This window comes from Ceratotherium simum, chromosome X, assembly GCF_057802395.1.
Source record: "Ceratotherium simum simum isolate JZ-2026a chromosome X, ASM5780239v1, whole genome shotgun sequence".
Classification (NCBI taxonomy): Eukaryota; Metazoa; Chordata; class Mammalia; order Perissodactyla; family Rhinocerotidae; genus Ceratotherium; species Ceratotherium simum.
Genome location: NC_141940.1, coordinates 6,336,985 through 6,356,726, shown reverse-complemented (window position 1 = coordinate 6,356,726; position 19,742 = coordinate 6,336,985). Strand labels below are relative to the sequence as shown.

Genomic DNA, 19,742 nt, shown 5'->3' with positions numbered 1-19,742 from the left:
TAACAGGATAGAAATAGAAATACTTGTGGGGGCAAGTATTCAGAATTGCCACTTTCTTACCTAAAGTCAAATCATGAAAGAATAGATCTCTAATTTCCTGAGATGTTTACCTACTATGTGTAAAACCTACACTGATGGCTCTCTGTTGTTGCTTAAACGGCTTTCTTCAACCAGAAACCTGATGATTTCCTCTACAGTAATTCCTTTAATGTTGCTTCTGAATGCATTAATATAAGAATCGGGCTCCAATTTGTCCTAATATCAGTAGTAATAGAAGTAGTAGCATTTATTAAGCACTCATAATCATACTCTTTTTACATATTATTTCGGTTATTCTACACAACAACCGGGCAAAGTAGATATCAGCAGTCTTGTTTTAGAGACAAAAAACAGAGGCTCAGAGAAGTCAATCAGCTTGCTTAGATTTGCACAGCTAGTAAATGCAAGAGCCTGGACTCGACCCCTAGTCCATCCAACTGCCAAGTCTTTGCTCTTTCCTTTATATAGTGTTGCCTCTTAGGAGATCAGATTTACCAGAGCCCTTAATCATTAGGCACCTGGGTTATTTCTGTGTTTCGGCATTAGAAAGCATTCTAATCCACTGATAAATGGTCGTACATAACAGTTTAGATCTGTATGCCACTCACTTATCAACAGTAGGCCCTCTTCTATCTTGAGAATCTTCCTATTTCAGAAATCCAGCTTGTCTTTTGGAGTCAATGGAAGTGCTAAAATGATGGCCTTATGTGTATTCAACAGGGTCACAGGGTTAAGAAACACCCAGGGTGTGTTGGTGGAGCCACAAAGAGTTCAATTGCAATAAGTTGAAGTTTGGAGAGAGAGGGCCAAATTGCTCAACATGGCTGGCTTTCCACATTAATGTGATTGTGCCATGTGCTATAATTTATAGTGTAAACAAGTTTTCTGCAAAAGCTAAATATATCATACAACTCATTTAACATGCACAGAAGGAGCCGTTAAATTATTTCAGTCCCATTACTCAAAATGTTCAAAAAATTCCTCTGTATTAGAGCCAGTGCAGGATTGGCTCTGCAGCCAAGCGCATCAACATAAATGTTGAATTCCCGGGGGAAATGCATGCCTCATACTGTTACTTAGGGAAAATATATGCCCAGACATTGTGGAGCCCCTTCTAAAACAATTCTCATTTTGCTAAAACAATAGGATCAAATTTTCAATCATGTTACCCAGCATCTCTGCATTTATAAAGCTTGCAGGCAAACATGAATGCCAATAAAATGGTGATGTGTTTTTAAAGGATTAATACTTTACGAAATGTGGAAGTGGAAACTGAGGTTTTTCACGCTACTTTCTAATTTTGTCTTTACCTACATGGAAAGAATTCCTTTTGGAAGCCATATGTGATGCCTCGAAACTGTTTAAATTGGAGTAATTATCAGAACAAATGGTATCATTGGATGATATTAGTCTGTTTGTGTGCCTTCTGTCTACCCAATGAATCAACATTAATACAGATTTTTATTGACTTGAAACACAGTCATCTGTGATTCCATTTTTGTTTTAAAATATATGTTTAAAAATTGATCTAACCTTTCTACATACTAAAACATACCTTTAGATTGACAGTTTCCCATTACATATTCCTTGTCCTGAAAGGATATATCTTTCTCTGTCTAGTTTCTAAAAGGTCTGGATCAGGAATAGGTATGAAATTTTATCAAGTATATTTTTGGCATCTATTGAGATGATCATTTGGTTTTTATATTTATTGATGATGTGATGTATAATACAAATAGATTTCTCAATATCAAACTGTTTATGCACTCCTGGTATCTGGTAGATTAATATTTTGTGATATACAGTTCAGTTGCATTTTATGTAGATTTGAATTTTCCAGATTTGAAAAAGTTGATATAATAATATTAATAAAGATTCTCTTTGTACTCAAAAAATTGATCTGCTTCTACTTCTGGCATGCAAATCTATTTGTGGCAAAGATACAGTTCTTTTCCTTTCTGGAACTTTTTCTTTATCATGAGAACACATTTCTCTAGTTTTCCTTTTTCCAAATAAAATGACATCTGATGTGTTCAGGATAATCCAGGCTGAACTGTCTTGAACCAATAATCACAATAGATGATAAAGATTGAGTGATTCATATGTGCTAGGGACTTGAAGTGTGTTATCTCATTTAATAATTGCAGAAATCCTATAAGAGTGCTATTATGATCCCCCTTTCACCAAGGTACTCGGAATTTCAAGGAATTTGATCCAAGATGACACAGCTAGTAAGGGTTTGAACCTGGGCCTGTCTGACTGCAGAGGAAGTGCAGTCCCTACACTGAGTCCTTCACTGTGCTCAGGAGCCACATGCAAGTCAGTTGGCTTTGCAAAGAGGAAAGTTGCTGGTCTCCAAGGACTCTGAACATTGGCTAGTTCTTGCAGATGTGTGTCCTGGGACTCGAGCTATGGCTAGCTTAGCTCACATTCATTATTTCTAGAGAAGAAAAAAGTCCGTTAGCTATTGTTCTGCTTATAGTAATGATACTCTAGCTTTTGTTAGAACATAAGTCTGTGTGGGCAGCACGTTTGACATGAAACATCAGTAAATGAGTATGTTCATCATGGTACTAGACTCTGAAAAGCAGGTCCAGTAAGGAGTAGTTATCAACTGACTAGAATGTCTGGTGTTGTAGGAGAACAGCTCTGCCATGGATGGCACTGTGGACACCCTGCAGTATCCAAATAGGCCATGTAGGCTGAGGCTTGAACCACAGCTAATCTGAGTCTCAGCAGAACACCTAGTGATCCTCCCAGAACGGGAGAGGACAAGAAGATCTTGAGATGTACTTCAAGGCCATCTCCCACTCGCTCCCCGTCTCCTCTGGGAGGCTGTCACGAGACAATTTCCCATCGCCTTCCAGGTTCTGATGAGGTATGGAACATTCTGTTCTATCCCCTGCTGAATAGACTTGCAGACTATAAAACTCATTAACTGAATTTTAGAACAGGACTCCTCAGTAATAGAATATTCTATAACTTGCTCTGCAGTTGTCAGGCCCCTTCTGTTTGTGTGTCATCCTTTTCAGTGTGTGGGAAAGGATCACAGGGAGCTGGCACCTTTGGCACTTGTCTTTCATTATGTAAGTACTAAACTGTCTGCATCTAGAAGTGAATTGCTGTATCTTTACCAGTTGAATCACTCAGGCCTTGGCCTTGGCCTTGCTCTGTCTTGTATGTGTGTGTGTGACAGGTGGTACTCATGCTCACCTGATGGAATGCTCACAGGGATCCTGGGCTACATGTGCCCGAGAAAGTCTTTCCAACCTAGAATTTTATAGGTTGAAATGGTGTCAATATTGGTTATAAGACAATCTACCTCCTTCTACCCTAAACAAAAGTATGTGTGTGGGGGGGAGGGCGGTCATTTTAATGCTACAGAAAAGACTGAGCATATAAATCAGGTAGGATTTTCATAAACAACTGAGCAAGATTGCTGTCAATGTTTTAGTTAGGCCTAAATTGTCAGGTTTGACTATTTTGCTTAAACCATCTGAAATAAAATGTGAATTCTTTATGCATCAACATAAAGGAAATCCTATCTGCTGTGTCCATTCAGGGTAAACAGCCTTTCTCCACAACCTTTCTCTAGAAAAGTGTTTGAGAAACAGTTTAAAGCACTCCAAGCTAAAGTGCTGTGTTATCAGTGGCTGAGAATTTGCAGTGCCTCAGATCTAACTAAGAATTGGTCCTTGCCCCCATTGAGTTTAATATAAGGCACAATGGCTGTCAGCATGCACGAGTTGTAGTGCACTTAACAGCAACTTAATATTTCAGTTGTTTTGAAGAGTTTCCTTAGATGGAGATTAATGGACCAGCTCCATAAAGGAGTTCTTTACTTAATCCTTTAACAATTAGGAGCTGAAGTACAGAGGTAAGTAATGAAGTACCCTCTGTGTTTGGGAGGTACTTTGTAGGTAACCACAGGGGTTTCTTCTCTAGTCTAATCAGCTGTGGTTGCTCTGAGAAGCTGAAGAAAGGCTAAGAGGGACAACCCCAAAAGGAAGTCTTCATGGCAAGAAATCTGCCTTTCCTCATCAATTGGGAATGGAGCTAACCAGATCTGTCTTCAGAGAGAAAGGTTGAGTACTAGAGACACTCCTTCTGCTGGGCAGCAAAGGTCTTAGTGCAGGTATCAGAGCCTTGGGAGAATGAAGAGACGTTCATCAATATAGAGGGGCAGCCTAGTGTGAGGGGATGTGTGCATGCTGTGGAGTTTGGTAGAATTCGTGATATAAATGCAGTACCCTTGGAGTGGCTAAGAAGACCTTGGATGTCAGGATCATTAGTGTCCCAATTCAGTTGATTCTAATTCCAACGTGTCTCTAAAATCTGGTCCCTTCTCTTCCCCATCCTCACTGTCTATGCTCTGGCCCAGGCCACCACCCTCTGTTACCTGGACTACTGCAATGGTGGTCTAACTGATTCCCTTGCTATCTCCTTCTTTCAGTCAATCTGTATTCTTTGCTCCCCAAGATCTCCACTTCTCACTCTCCATGTTCCTCCCCTGCTTAAAAACTTTGGTTGTTCCCCTCCCCAGTGTTCTTTAGAAAAAGGCATGGCCCATTCTCATTCCAACCTACCTTCTTAGACTCATCCCTTTTCACTAGAGCCTACAGGTAGTGTACTCCAGCCGGACCAAGCATCTCACTCTTCCCGAAACCTCAAGTCTTTTGTTATCTCTGTTTGTCCTACTTACACTGCTCTTTCCTTTCTTTCTCCCCAGCAGTTCATTCTGACTTCAAGGCATTTCTTGAAGGCCACTGCTTCTGGGTAGCCTTCACCAGACTCCCTGGGTAGACTTAGACTTTCCTTCTTTGACTCCCTTCTTACATGCCTCTAACATTGAACTTGCAACACTGCATTACCATTATTTGTTTATGAAGTCTTCGTCCTTGCCAAAGTGCAAGCTTATTAGGGGAAGGTACCATATTACACTCATAGTTACTTCCCTTCCCCAGGGCCGAGCACAGTCATGGTAAGTAATAATGTTAGTAATAGTAACTATAGAGTCCTTACTAACCATTTTACATACATAATCTCATTTAATCTTCATACCAACCTTCTGAAAGAGGTACTATTTTTGGTTGCATCTTACGTATTAGAAAACTGAAGCTATGGTAAGTTAAATAACTGGCCCAAGTCCGCACTCAATAAGTTTTACAGCTGGGGTTCAGATTTAGCACAGCCCAACTCCAAAGCCTGTGCTCTTAAGTGCTACAATATTGTCTCACTCACAAATCCAGGCCCAGTAAATGGTCTTGAATGAATCCTTATTACTCCACTTGGATGACTTTCTATATCGTCCAGTATGACTCAAAGGAAATTCATTCAAGATGACTCGTCCAGTCCTACTGAAGAGTGCAACATCAGCTATCAAGATGCATGCTTGGGGGGCTGGCCCAGTGGCGCAAGCAGTTAGGTGTGCACGCTCCGCTGCAGCGGCCCAGGGTTTGCTGGTTCGGATCCTGGGCGTGCACCGACGCACCGCTTGGCAAGCCGTGCTATGGCGGGGTACCATATAAAGTGGAGGAAGATGGGCACGGATGTTAGCCCAGGGCCAGTCTTCCTCAGCAAAAAAGAGGAGGATTGGCAGATGTTAGCACAGGGCTGATCTTCCTCACAAAAAAAAAAAGATGCATGCTTAGGATAGTTTTTAAGACAAAAGATTCTCTTTTCCCATTTGGAATTATCCCAGCATTTGTTTTCAGGTCCATGCTGGTCCACTGGGTTATGGTCTTCTCTGGGGAAATCCACTCTTAGATGTCCTACACACACCCCTGAAAAATGATACAATAGTGTTTTGGAGTGTGTAACATTCTTGAAAGCCATCTGAATTCTATTAGGGAGCTTGTCATTTGCATGATAACTTGAGTTCCCACATTGGGAGAAAATGACATAACCCAGAGAAATCTACCAAGAAAATGAAAATCAAATTCAAAATAATGACCATGGAGCAGAAAATTGGTATTGTGCTGAATTTATGTGATCAATTCTAAGGAAGTCCAAGGTTGAAGAGGTGGCAGTTTGATACAAGTCAATAGTCATATATATACATCAAGGTTCACGTTATTAGCTTTGGCTTATGTATGCAAATAGATGTAAATCCATTTGTACCACATGTATGTCTAGAAAAATGATATTTACTCTTCCTTTTTCCTACTATTGCCTTTTATATACTCAGCACTCTGGCCAAACAGACTGCTTGGCATTTCCTGAATCTCTGAGATAGATATTATTTTGATTCTTATTGCACAGAAGAGTGAACTGAGATGCAGAGAGGTTAAGTAACTTAAACTCAGGTTCTCTAACTAAATCCTATGCAATATCCATGGGGCCACAATTACCTCCAAAAAATAAGACTTGACTAGATGAGTTGTTTTCACACTATGTTCCTCTAATCCCTGGGGCACTTCAGAGGTTCCCCAACCTGGCTGTGACCAAAGCAGCACTGCCTTAATCTCTTTTTTATTTGGGGTTCCTTGTAAGATTTCATCTGGCAGGGGGAAGATTCTGGGGTTTAAGAGAGTTTGAAAATCATTAGCTTAAAGCAGGGGTCAGCAAAATTTTTTATGTAAAGGCCCCCATAGTAAATATTTCATGCTTTTCGGGCCATATGTTCTTTGTTACAGCTACTGAACCTGGCCATTGTAGCACAAAAACATAGCCAATATGTAAATGAATGGGAGTGGCTGTGTTCCAATACCATTTTCTTTATGGATAATGAAATTTGAATTCCACATAATTTTCATGTGTCATGAAATATTATTCTTTTGATTTTTTTCTCAGCCAATTAAAAATGTGAAAACTCATCTTAACTCACGGGCAGTACAAGAACAGAGGGAGGGCTGGTTTAGACTGAGGGCCGCAGTTTGCCCACCCCTGGACTAGATGGTCCCTAAGGGAACTCCCAGTTCTCTTGCTAAAGAACCAAAGTAACCTTACGAGATATCCATTTTCTGAAACTCCTAGAAGGCCGTCAGCTACAGAAGACAATACTTCTCTGATCTGCATGCCCCTGGCAGGGTGCATGATCTAGTATAGACCCAGGCTGTGGGCCCACTGGGCCAGAGGGCCCCGCCAGATGGTCGAGATTTATCCCTATAGAATATAGTCTAGATCTTCAAACTGTTTGTCACTGCCACAGCCCTCAGACCTGGATTTTCCAGGATTCCCAGTGGGGTGGTCATGGAATCAGACTTTTAAGTTAAAACCTTGAGAAAATTAAATGCAGCTTCTGCCAAGAAAAAAGCCTGAGCACCTTTACCTCAGGGAAACAGAATGAATGCTTTGAAAAATAGCACCGCCTCTTCCTCATCGCCTGCCTTACTACCAACAAATGATTCAATGCTGCAGAGACTACAAAGCACTAGGTAGGAAAATATATAATTCCCTGAGTAATTCTAAACCAGTCATGTTTCATTTCTCCGAGCCAACTTTATGAAGAGGAAGTGCCCTTTAAGGAGTCAGTAGGACTAAGTTACTATTCTAGAAGAGGGCCCACAGTAAGGCACTGCCTGATGAGAAGGCACAAGTCTTCAGGCATCCCACAGACTCTCTGGGATGCCCAGCCCAGCTCAGCTGTGTTATCCATTTGGAGCCATAAAAAAACTTACTCTTATTGCTGTCAGCTCTGGATACTTGTGAAGACAATGGCAATTTAAGCCAGTCCCCTAAAGACACCAAAACAGTTTAGACAGAAGCTATGGTCCCTATTTTTTGTTTAGAGCCTAAAACTCCAGTGAAACAGCGCCCCGCCCCCCCTCCCCTGCACTGGCTCTATCTCCAATACCATTGCAAGTCTAATCTCCCAGTGTGGACTATAGAAACCAAAGCTCAGGCTACCAGATGGAAGCTACAGGAAAGCACAGGGAAATTCCTAACTGGCAGAACTTTAACAATTAAAGCTACTGAACAATAGAAGAGTATTGCCTGCTACCCATCAGACGATGGCTTATGGCCATATGTTGGGGATGTTGTAGATACCTCCACTGGGTGACAAGGTGAAGTAGATAACACTTACAGGCACTTCCAATTGTGAGAGCCAGTGTCCATCTCAGTATCAGTCACCAACATTACAACTATTTCTATAGATACCTAGAAGCTGGAATCCAGCCAATATAAAGTGATTCACCTGATAAGCTGTCTGTCCAGAGGGGCACCATATTGTATTTCACAAAAAGGTACTATGTAGGTTTGCAAGCCCTGAGAACCATTTAGGGTTTTTAAAATTGCTTCTGAGAAAGGATTCTGGATCAACTAACAGCCTCTGAAGCCCAGCCTTATATACAAATGTTAGAGCCAGGTGTGTGTTGAACTGCCTCCTGAGAGTGGCAGGCCCAAAGACAAGGTGCTCAAGGTGAGCACAACTTCCAGTGGGGGCCATCCCTGGCCTATTTTTCTGTATCTGCAGGTTGCTCCACAGATATAAGGAGTAGGACATCAGAGCCACTCTTTTTTTTCTTTTTTTTTTCACTTGGAATTGTCTGGGTGTTTCCTCTGGCAACAGGCTTTCAAATCTCCAGGGGATCTGTAAACACTCTGGGAGGATCTCAGGAAACCCAAAACAGCCATGATGGGTGTAGAACATTCTGGAAGAGTAAATCCAAGCCCTGAAACTTTCCAAACTCCTTAAGTATCTATGAACCTTTCCTCATCTGGTCACGGGCTTCCAACGATGCTTTCTAGTTGATACCTCTGCCAGTCTCTGGGTCACCATCAGAGCTTTTTATTATTTGAACCTCTACAGCACTATTTCTCGGGTAATAATAATAACAACAATAGCAATAATAACCAAGATAAAAACAATAGCTACCTATATTAACTCCTAGGCAATTTGTATAAACTTTCTAATCCTTCCAAAAATTCTCCAAAGTATGTGTTATTTTTCCTCATTTTAACATGCAAAAAAATTGAGATTCAAAGAGTTTTATTAACTAGTTCAAGAGAGCAAACCCCTTAGAAAATCCTGTATTTGAACTCAGGTCTGTCTGGCTCTCAAACCCTTGCTCTTAAGCCCATGCTGCCTCAACTGAAGGCTTCATTTCCATAGAACCTTCTGTAATGATGTTTCAAGCCCTCTATTTTTTCCTCTTCAAAATCACCATGTGAAGTGGCAAGGTTTCTGTAATCTTATGATTTTATGAGGAAAACTCACACAAAGTCTGTGATATCAAAGTGTCCTAGGATGTCCCAGGGCAAAGAGCCCTCTAAGGCCACCAGGTTCAGCTTGAGGCCCAGAGATTTAGGAACAGAAAAGACCCTGGGTGCAACTCTCCCTTCCTTCTCCAATGCCTCCTCAGACTTCTTTTTGTTCATTCTATCTCATCTGCCCCAAATTTCATTTTTTGAGCTTTTATAGGATCCTCTCTTCAGGGCAAGGACTTGGTTTTGTTGACACAGTTTTATGGACTATTTTGCTTCTTAATACTGTAGAAATTATAAGTCATAGTAAAAATAAAAACAGAGTTTTTGTACAAAGGCAGACATTGTGAACTACTAGATCCTGAACAAACAGCTGAAGTCACTAAGGAAGTCTACTTTGTTCTGTTTTCATCTAATTGAAAAGTGAAAGAACACTTTGTTGTTCTTTAAGATCTCACACACTCAGGCATACATTTATATGAGCATGGTTTTTTCACATTTGGGATACCCAGTGTGTGATGAATTTGTCTATGGAATTATAACCTCATGAACGTACCATTTTTTCTGCTGAGACTACCTTAACTGCAATGGGTGTGAATGGTGCTGCTATAATAATTAAATCCAAAATCTTTCATAATCCTATGCTTTCCCTAGAGTAATGTTCAGCATTAGCTGTGGAGGGAAATGCAAACAAGTACATGTATATTCAATAATAAAGCTTAATAGGTCAGGGAAGGAGCAGAATGAAATGAATCCCTAACAACTCCAGAGATAACTAATGGTAGTTTGCCTTCGTAGTAACTTCCTTAACTTGTGTTTACTGAGACTTGAATATACCGATCAAATTGTCCTTTATTAACAACAAAATCCATACCAAGCTTGTTGCATGGTGTTTAATGTCAATCGCTATGTAGATTGGCTGCCCATTTCCAGAACTGTACATGGGAGGGCCTTTCATTTCCATGTTAAAATCACATAGAGATGATTGGAGAGTAAAATCACTACTGAGCTCGGTTCTCCATGCTCTGGCTCTGGATGGGCTAGTTCTACTTGAAGGCGAATAGCCTGAAGACCACGAGCCTATTCTAGATCCAGCTTTGAGATGCCATGAGACATTTCCTGACTCACCATGACTTACCTTCAGATTACTTGGCAAATAAAATGAGAAAAACAAAGGCTCATGAAGACTTTGCTTCTGATTACTTGTTGATAGTATTAATGATATACATTATTTCTAACTGAGATGACATATTTCCAAACTAATCATGATGCCCTGCATTGATTATCTGCTTTCATAAAGCAATTCAAATGCATTAGCTTATGTTATGCTCACCACCACTATCATCCTGTGCAAGAGTTTAATTATTATCCCATTTTACAGATGAGGGACACAGATTAGGCTCAGAGACAGTAAACGATTCACTCAAGGTATCAGTTTTTGATTAGCCAGCAGCTGAATCCAAATATCTTGACTCCATGTCAATGTGTTTTGTTTTGTTTTGTGTTTTTTTGTTGTTGTTGCTGTTGATTTTATTTAATACACCTGATCCTTTGTAAGTTCCATCCTCTAGCAAAACATTATATACTCTCAAGTCTGGCTGAAGATGGTCTGAGTTCCATGTTTGCCTCCATGATTTCCTAGCTGTGTGATCATGAGCAAGTTCCATGACCTCTCTAAGCGTCAGTGTTTCCATCTGGAAAATGGGGCTAATAATAGAATTTCCTTCATTGGGTCCAAATTACATGCTGCTGGTCAAATACTTAGCACCTTCCCTGACACAGAAATTGATCCTCTAAATGGTAGGAATCATTTATTTTGCTGAACACTTAGATGTAAATTAACACATAGACATTGGCTACCTGTATTGAGATATACACACACACACAAACACACGCGCACACACAGGAAAATGAAGCCCTTTATGACCAGCGTAGGTAGTTTTTAAATATTTGAATTCTACAGCTTATGAGAATGATACAGTCTTCACTTACCACAATGTGTTGTAAAGAATTATTTGTTCAGAGTCATAAGCCTGCAACTGCAGAAGAAATGCCAAGATACATTTTGTCTCCTTCTCTGAGATCTTCAAAACATCCATTAGTCTCTTGAAGGACAGTCATAAATCCTGCAAATTCGGTTTATCTGAAACCAACTCTAACAGTTGTCCTTCCCACCAATCATCCTTTATGTCAGTCTTCGGTTTTCAGACCTCAGTGAACACATCCTGGCCGTATGTGGCTGAGCGTGAAAGTGGAGGAGCTGTGCTTTCTTTGGAGAGTTATTGGATACCCACTCCGACCCGAATCTCTTTCTAACATTTGAACATAATCTCTAAAATAATACATTCCTGTATTTATCAAATTAGAAGCTGCCTTTTGCTTTCCAGCTTCCCTTCTGGAAAAAACACACAGGTGGGAATCAGGAGATGGCAGTTTTAGGATTGGCTCTAGCACCAACTAGCTATGTGACCTTGAGCAAAGCACTTGGATTCTCCGAACCTTTCTTTCCTTGTCTGCAAAATGAAGGTGGTGGATTGTATCATTTCTGGGAAGATGCTGTAAAGATTGTGGAGGTGAATAAGTTGCAACCCCTGCCCACATGGAAACTAGGGCCTGGTGGAGGAGACACTCAGGGGAAAGCAGTGCTGTGATCCAGCCGGAGCTGGGGTGGCGCAGAGGGAATAGGTGTTCTTTCTGAGATGGGGGTTCTTTCTCAAAAGCTTTTGTGGAGGAGGTAGGATCTGACTGAGCTATGGAGGAAAAACAGGGTTGTCAGAGTTGAAGAAGGGAGTTCTAGCCAGGGAGCTGAGCCTGATGCTGAGTCTGGAAGCGAGAAAGAGCAAAACATACTCGGAAAATGGTAATCAGTCCAGACAGGCTGGGACTGCCCCCAGTTGAAGCCTGGGGATGAGATTTAAAGTTGAATTTAATAAACAAAAATATAAACACCAATTAGTCTTTGAAGGCTGTGTAACTGGAATTTTGAGATAATAAGTCACTCTTCCTGCTGTAGCTCAGATCTGGAGATAGATAGAGCTGGTGGCACTGGAATTAATATCCCTGTAGAAACAAAAGGCTCCGTGTGCTCGATAAACAATTTTGAAAGTGCTAGTTCATCACCAAAATTCAGACCACTCATATTTTTCAGGTACCTTGCCTTAGGAGAGATTTCTTATCCACATCATGGGCTTACATCTGTTGGATCAAGTTTTACAGGAAGGGCCATTTCTTGCCCAGCTATTTTGTGGCCACCAAGCTGCCACAATGCAGAGGACACTGAAAGGCGGTGGAAGTTCACTGGGCCTTTTGCCTCTGTCATCCCGAGAGCCCCAGCAGGCTTCAACAACAGCCTCTAGAGCTAGGGGCTGTTGTCATGCTTCTACTCTTTCCTGGGAGATTCGGAGCATCTTTTCCTGTAGAGATTCAATGCCACATCCCACCTCCACAGTGATTGATCAGCACATTTATTACGCTTCCAGTAGTAAAAATATATAGACTCCAGTCATCTCTGGAGATGCTGAAATAGTCCTTTTTTCCTCTTGATTTAGGGGAAGGTAGAGAGGGAAGATGTGTGCAGAGTATGACATAAATATAAGAGCTCAAATATCTAATTAGCTGAAAGAATCTTGGTTCCCTCTGCACCTTTGACAGAATTGCAGCTGGCAGATTGTAGCTCCAATATTTTATCCTTGTTGCAAGATGTATCTGAGGATGATTTAGAAAAGATACTTTCTAACACAAATGCCACTCGGCCTTTTTTGTAGGATGCTTGAGGATGACCTGAAGCTGAGCAGTGATGAAGATGACCTTGAGCCTGTGAAGACCTTGACCACTCAGTGCACTGCCACTGAGCTCTACCAGGTAGGAGCAGCTTAGGTCTTGGTTTGGGACCTAAAGGGAGGGAGCTAAAGGAACTAGAATGGTTTTGCCATCCACAAGCCTACCCTCTGCTTCATCTCTGGGCATTGGTGAGAGGGAAAGAAGCATAGTCATAGATAGTCATAGTGTTCCGGAATAGGTTGAATCAGCTCACACTCTCATTAAAGCTATAGTAGGGGATGCTGAACTCTTGAAAACTGCTTTCACCCCCTCCCTTCACTTCCTCCTTGCCAAACACACATACTGGTCATCAATAAGCAATAGAGATTGTCTTTCTCTCTCTTGAACTAAGTATTGTCTTGGCTGAGGTGTAACTTTCCTTTAGTGACTCCAGGGTGAGGTTTTAAGCCCACATTCATTAATTAATTAGGGTATAAATGTGACTGCTCCATTCACCTTGCCCAGGTGCACCACTTCAGAACACAGCTGAGCACCAGTACCCAGCAGCTTGCAGCTTACATGAACCTGCAGGCAAAAAGCACTTGGCAAAAACTTACTGCTGCCCTGTCTTCTTTCATTCTGCATTATAAGTATTTGCAGTACTTTCCACCAAATTAGATGACAGGAATGTGTGTTTTCAGCATTTCTAATGAGTCTGGACTCCTTGATTTGAAAAGGTCAAGTATCATTCATGAATCAGAAGAACGGCAATGTAGTGTATGGTGTCAAGGATGCTTGTGTATTTTCTCTGTGACAGGGAACTGTCCCACATGTGGGGTCCTTCTGCAGGTGCTTATAACCTCAAATAAGAAACACAGAAGGATTGCCTTTGTTTAAAGCCAATACCTGAGCAAGTTCTTTCTATGGTGAAGTCTGCTAAGTTATAAAACTGAAACCAGACTATTTTAAGGAAAGCTCATGCACTGGTATTTCAAGGTAGTTAACAAATAGGGAAATCCACATTCACTAAGTATTTTGTGAGGAGCCTGCAAAGAAAAGCTTAGGAAAAACTCTCAAGGCTCACCTACTCCTTTCTCAGCACAAGCACAAGAACTCCTGCCATTCAGTATAATTTTAAAATTGAATACATATTCAATGTTATGTGGCCAATGCTTTTCTCTACTTTACTTTCTCTACTTTGTTCTGCTTGCATTTTTGATAGTATGTAAATATAGTATCTTTGCAACTTTGGTGCTTTATCAAGAACAAGCACAGTTGTCTCCCAGAGGCTTGCTGTACATTTACTGAATGCAAGCAGTCCCTCTCCTACTTGAGTCCTGGGCTTCAGAGCAAATGTGAAATGCACGCTTAGATTCCAGTGTCTGCCATTCCTGCTTTCTGTATTTAATACACCATTGTATTGGTAAATAAAATTTAAAAAAAATTCTTGATCATTGATTTTGACAGATGCAACATTACTTTTTAATGGAAATATTTAAAGCAGTAATCAACAATAAATGAAAGTAGATTTTGCACATTGACTCCCTCTCTATGTGATTACATAAAAGCAATCTGCTTTTTAGCTTCTCAAGTTGTTATTTTCTGTATTTGCCTGAAGAAGTGGCATCGGGTCTGCTGGCCAAAATTATCTGGGTATTTAGGATGTATGTGGTGACTCTGTGTAAGTGCTGAGACCCTCGGATAATCCTGGTTGGCGAGTGGGAAGCTTTCCATGGCATGCTGCCCTTAGACTGGCACGCCTTCCTCCATGAACCTTCTCATTTGAAGGGGAGGTTGAACTGGGAGACCTAAGGTAAGGCAGAATGACAACTTATTCTCTCTAGCTGGGTCCAGGAAGCAAGAAGTGGGTGCAAGCTTATAAAGATTTGCAAATGAACTTTCCTTATAGAGTTTGAGGACTAGTTAAAAGGCTGGAAGGCTAAAGAACAAGAGAGAATGCTTGTGCAATAGCAGAGGTGACCATGGCAGCAATGTTTGGTGAGCTCTGGCTCTATGAGGCCCAACATTCTTTTTCAAAGGTACATGGATTGAAATCACTTTCTTTTTCTTATTGTGGTAAATTCATGTAACATAAAATTCACCATTTTAAAGTGTATAATTCAGTGGCATTTATTACTTTCACAAGGTTGTGCATTCATCACCAGTTCCAGAACATTTTCATCATCCCAAAAGGAAACCTCAGACCCATTAAGCAGTTACTCCCCATTTCCCCCTCCCTCTCAACCCCTGACAACAACTAATCTACTTTCTGTCTCTATGGATTTTCCTATTTCATATAAATGGAATCATACGATATGTGACCTTTGTGTCTGGCTTCTTTCACTTACCATAATGCTTTCTAGTTCAGTCACGTTGTCACTTTGGGATGTAGTACTTCATTCCTTTTTTATGGCTAAATTATATTCCTTTGTATAGATTTACTACTTTCTGTTTATCCGTTCGTCAGTTGATGGACATTTTGGTTGTTTCCCCCTTTTGGCTTTTGTGAACAGTGCTGCTGTGAACATTTACGTATAAGTTTTTGTTTGAACACCTGTTTTCAATTCTTTTAGGTATATACCTAAGAGTAGAATTGTTGAGTCATATAGTAATTCTATGCTTAACTTAATGAGGAACTGCCAAAGTTACTTTCTTTACAGGTGATATAATATAGTGCCACATAGATAATGTGGTACTATTCCCTCATCTTATAATTGGGACTGTCATACCTGCAGCAATATCAGGAGGAGTGCTGAGAGCTCCCATTTATGGAGCCACCCTTGCTCTGTGCCAGACATTAAGTTAGGTGCTCTGTCTCATTCGAACCTTGCAGCAAACCTTAGAGATAAGTTTGGGTCTTCTGTCTGAGCTACAGAATTGCAAAATAATTCTAGTTGTGGCAGGATGATTGGGGGTAACACATACAAACAAATGCATTGTTGTCCAAGGGGCCAGACCACACCATTGGTTTGAGCCGACATTTACTTAGAAACTTTCCTAGAACCCAGTGGCTATATTCATGCAGACATAGTCCAATAAAAAAGCTATTAGCTTTCTGGAGACATCCTCAAACCATCTCATCCATAATCATTGCACCTGGACTCACCTAAGGAGATCTAAATTGTCCAAGTTTAGTGAATACACACCAGTCTTATCCAAAAAGCTCCTAAGACCTTATCCCAAGAGAATGCATTTCAAATGCTTGTATGAAAATGTAAAACAGGATCAAGTAGTGTCAGTTTCTAATTTGACATTTCAGTCACCAGTCTCTCATAATCAGGACAACCTCCCCTTTCCCTGCCCCACCACTGGCGCCTTCCACAGCAGGATTAGCCTTGCTGAGCAAGTCCTGTGCACAAACACTAGTAGAACAATTAGGATGTGTTTAAATGCAAAGTATTATTCCTGCAAATGGCAAAATGGTGCGTGTGGCCAGAATGGGCAAATTATAATATACAAATTAAAGATACCAAATGGCTGGCCACAGAGACTAAGGGTTATAAGAAAACATCTTTAATGAAAGATCTTACCTTCTAGTGACTCTTTGAAGTCAGAGATACACAATCACATTCGCACATGGTTTCAATGAAAAAGCAAAAGTGATTGTACCCTGAAAATGTTTGTTAAAAGTTTGTGCTTTCTCTCCACATCACCCTTTGCAATTTGCTTCCTTGGTTGTGACTATTTGGGAAGTGGATATGTCCATGCTGTCTTGTAAGGTGGTGAGGGAGTGCTGGCACAGTATAGGAGAGTGAGCGAGAGCATAGGTGTGTAGTCAAACGGGTTTGTATCCTGGCTCTGCCACTTGCTTGGCGACCTTGGGCTAAATTCCTAAGTGTCTATAAAACGGAGGTAACAGTAGCACCCACTTCATTGGGTCACAGTGAGGATCCAGTAATTAAGTGAATGAATACAGGCAAAATCATTTGAGACTATGGTTGGCACATAGTAAGTCCTTACCACTTTCCATGATCATCATCATCATCATCATCACTACTACTACTACTAACAATCTAAAATGTCTCATAGTCTTTGAGATGCTAGATACATTACTTTCCCTTTTCTTGTAAGAAATGGGATGCTAAAGAGAGCTGCTGAATTAACTACCTGGAACACAGCCAGTATGTGCCAAACTTGAATGAAAAGATTCTGTGTTGTCCTAACATGTCTTACTTAGCTGTGTGTGCCTGGCCGTGAGGAATTGTAAGTGTAGTCATTAAGAGCATGGTTTTTGGAATAGAGAAGCCTGGGCTTCAATCCCAGCTCTATCACATGCTAGCTGCAAGACATTGGGCAAGTCACCTAACATCTCTAAGTCTCAGATCTCTCACCAATAAACTAGGATAAACCAGTCGTGTCTAACTCCTAGGAGTATCGTGAAAATCAAATGAAGAACATGCATAAGAAAATGCTTTGAAAACCACAAGCACTACACAAATAGGTGGTTATTCTTCCTTATGGCCCTTTTAAACATTAACTGGAACCGTCTTCCTTTGGATCCATTGGTAAATAGATATTGCCCTTCATTTTTGCCTTGATGTCCATAGAGATCTGCTAGCAACTGGATTCAATGTCCTAACTGCCTCCCAAAGGCATCCATTGGATATGAATGACCTTTCTTCCCCTTTGAGCCCTGACAAGTTTTAAACCAGACATTCCAGGAAGAAAGTCCAGGTTGCCAATGACACTGTACCAAGTCCTCCAGGAAAATTACATGTCTCTAAAAAAGAGTTTTTCTTCAAAGGACTGACGTGGATGGAGGGTTGAGTCATCCTTTTTGATTGCAGTTCTTACTTTCCCTTTCCTAGCTCTCACTCTGCCCTGGAGAACAGCTGTACTCATCTTGGTTTTCTCTCAGGAGCTCCCCCTGAATGGGAAACGATCATTTGAAGTTGACATTGGACACTGGAATTTTTCAGAGCAGTGTTTGAATCGGATGCAGTGTTTTGTACTTTGTGTCTGCATAAACATACACATTGCAATATATTCTTTTTTTTAAGTTGGATGGTAATAACATGGTTGGGATGTAGGGGCTTCATGATGTCGATTAGCCAGCTGACTGCACTTGGCATCACAGATATAAAAGCCAACCCTGGCCTTCCCCATACAACACTTATTGAATTGCCATTTTAAAGCCAGTCGTCCAGGGCAGGCAGTGATGCTGGGATGAGTCCACTGGAGTTTGGCTAGAGAGTGGCCTGCTCCAGTAGGACAGGCCTCTTGGGAGTGTGTAGGTATGGGGCTCTCTAAATGCTCTCATCTCATAGCGCTGACCCTTCAGATTTCCTTTCGGTAAATTTTTTCTTCTTATGTTTCTCGGGATTAAAAGAACCCCTGAAAATGAGGGGTTAAACCTGGAATTGATTTCCATTTACAGCTGAGAAGCAGTTATTGATGCTGTGCTTGCAGTTCAATAAAAGATCTAAAGATATAGACCTTGTGCTTCTCTTTCAATATAAGCAGCCTAATCAGTCCCAAATGTTTTTTTTAACAAAGAAATTGTATTGACAGGATTATTAAAATTGCTGTCTTTAAAGTTTTAAGCTAGCCACAATTTGCCCTATTCCAAAGGCTTCTAGAACGTGTGGTGGCCAAACTCCAGAGCTCCCTCCAACACATATTCATAGAACCAGGTAAACATCTGCTTAGTGTTTCCTTGAATTATATCGTGATGTTTGATGTACACAACTCTAAGCATGTAGTCTGTTATTGTGCTCTGGCGGCTGGATGGTCTGTGATGCCTGGGTTCTGAACACAGGTGAGACCTGTGCATGGCTCTCCCAGGCCCATATCATCTCAGATTGGCATCAAAAGCAGCAGACTTTCGAAGTATAAAGGCTACAAAAGAAATAGGTATTGTTAGAAACCACCTTTAAGGCATTTTAATATTAATACAATCTTGTTATTAATGTGAATTAGACTGAAACTTTAGATGACTTCATTTAGCCCAGTTAGAAGTTCAGAAAATGGGTACTGTGATTGGGAATGTTTAATTAGTGATCAGGCTCAGCTAAAGGACTCTAGATAAATTTTGCAGTGCTGTCGGTGCTTTAAAAACAGAACTGAACAATTTGAATTCGCTTTGAGCACAAAGGCATTCCAATGAGTTGTGTCTGGATGCAATGTTGTAAGTAGCTCTGATGTACCCAATTTTATTTAATCCAGTCTTCTTTCCTTTTCTGCCTAAGGATCGCCCTGGTACCCTTAGAAATGTGCAGTTAATTCAAAGCGTGTTACTGGGGGTGTGTGGACTTCTCAACTAGATGCTAGTAGCAGAGCTGCACCTCAAACATGTTAACATTTACAGAAAAATATTGTCTTCTTAGCTCTTCCTCTCCACTTCACAATTTTATTTTTTGTCTGAATATCGCTAATTACCTCATACACAAAGCAGCGTGCTTTTAATCCAAGTTCTTGACTTTGGTTTTATATTTAATCCAATTTTGTTTGTTTGTTTTTGTTGTTACTGTCGGGCCAGCTCACTAGCTAGGTTGTTATTCGATAATTGCAGATGAGATGAATTCCATGGTAGCAGAAATCTGAACATTCTAGCAGCTTTGGGATGTGTTCCTTCTACCTGTAATGCCTATTGAACTTTCAAAACTTACTAGCCAAGTTAAATTCAAGCCCACTTTTATGTTTAAAGTTTGTTAATGAAAAAGATGCAATAAAGTTTACTCCTGCTGTCAGCTGGCTCTTCTGAAGTCGATGTGCTGCAGTGAATGCATTCGTTGTGACAACAGACACTCTTCTCTGTTGTAATTGTTCCTATTTTTTAGCCACAGTTTTCTCTCATC

The 19,742-nt window shown here is 40.7% G+C and overlaps 1 protein-coding gene across 4 annotated transcripts in view; it reads left to right on the top strand.

Moving 5' to 3' along the window:
• Positions 1 to 19,742, top strand: part of AFF2 (ALF transcription elongation factor 2) — a 470,121-nt gene that overhangs the window by 347,913 nt on the left and 102,466 nt on the right. For all 4 annotated transcript variants that reach the window (XM_087427395.1, XM_087427393.1, XM_087427394.1 and 1 more), the window contains one exon: positions 12,951 to 13,047. In XM_087427395.1, coding sequence (XP_087283521.1) covers positions 12,951 to 13,047 — 97 coding nt within the window. The remainder of the gene's footprint in view (positions 1 to 12,950; positions 13,048 to 19,742) is intronic.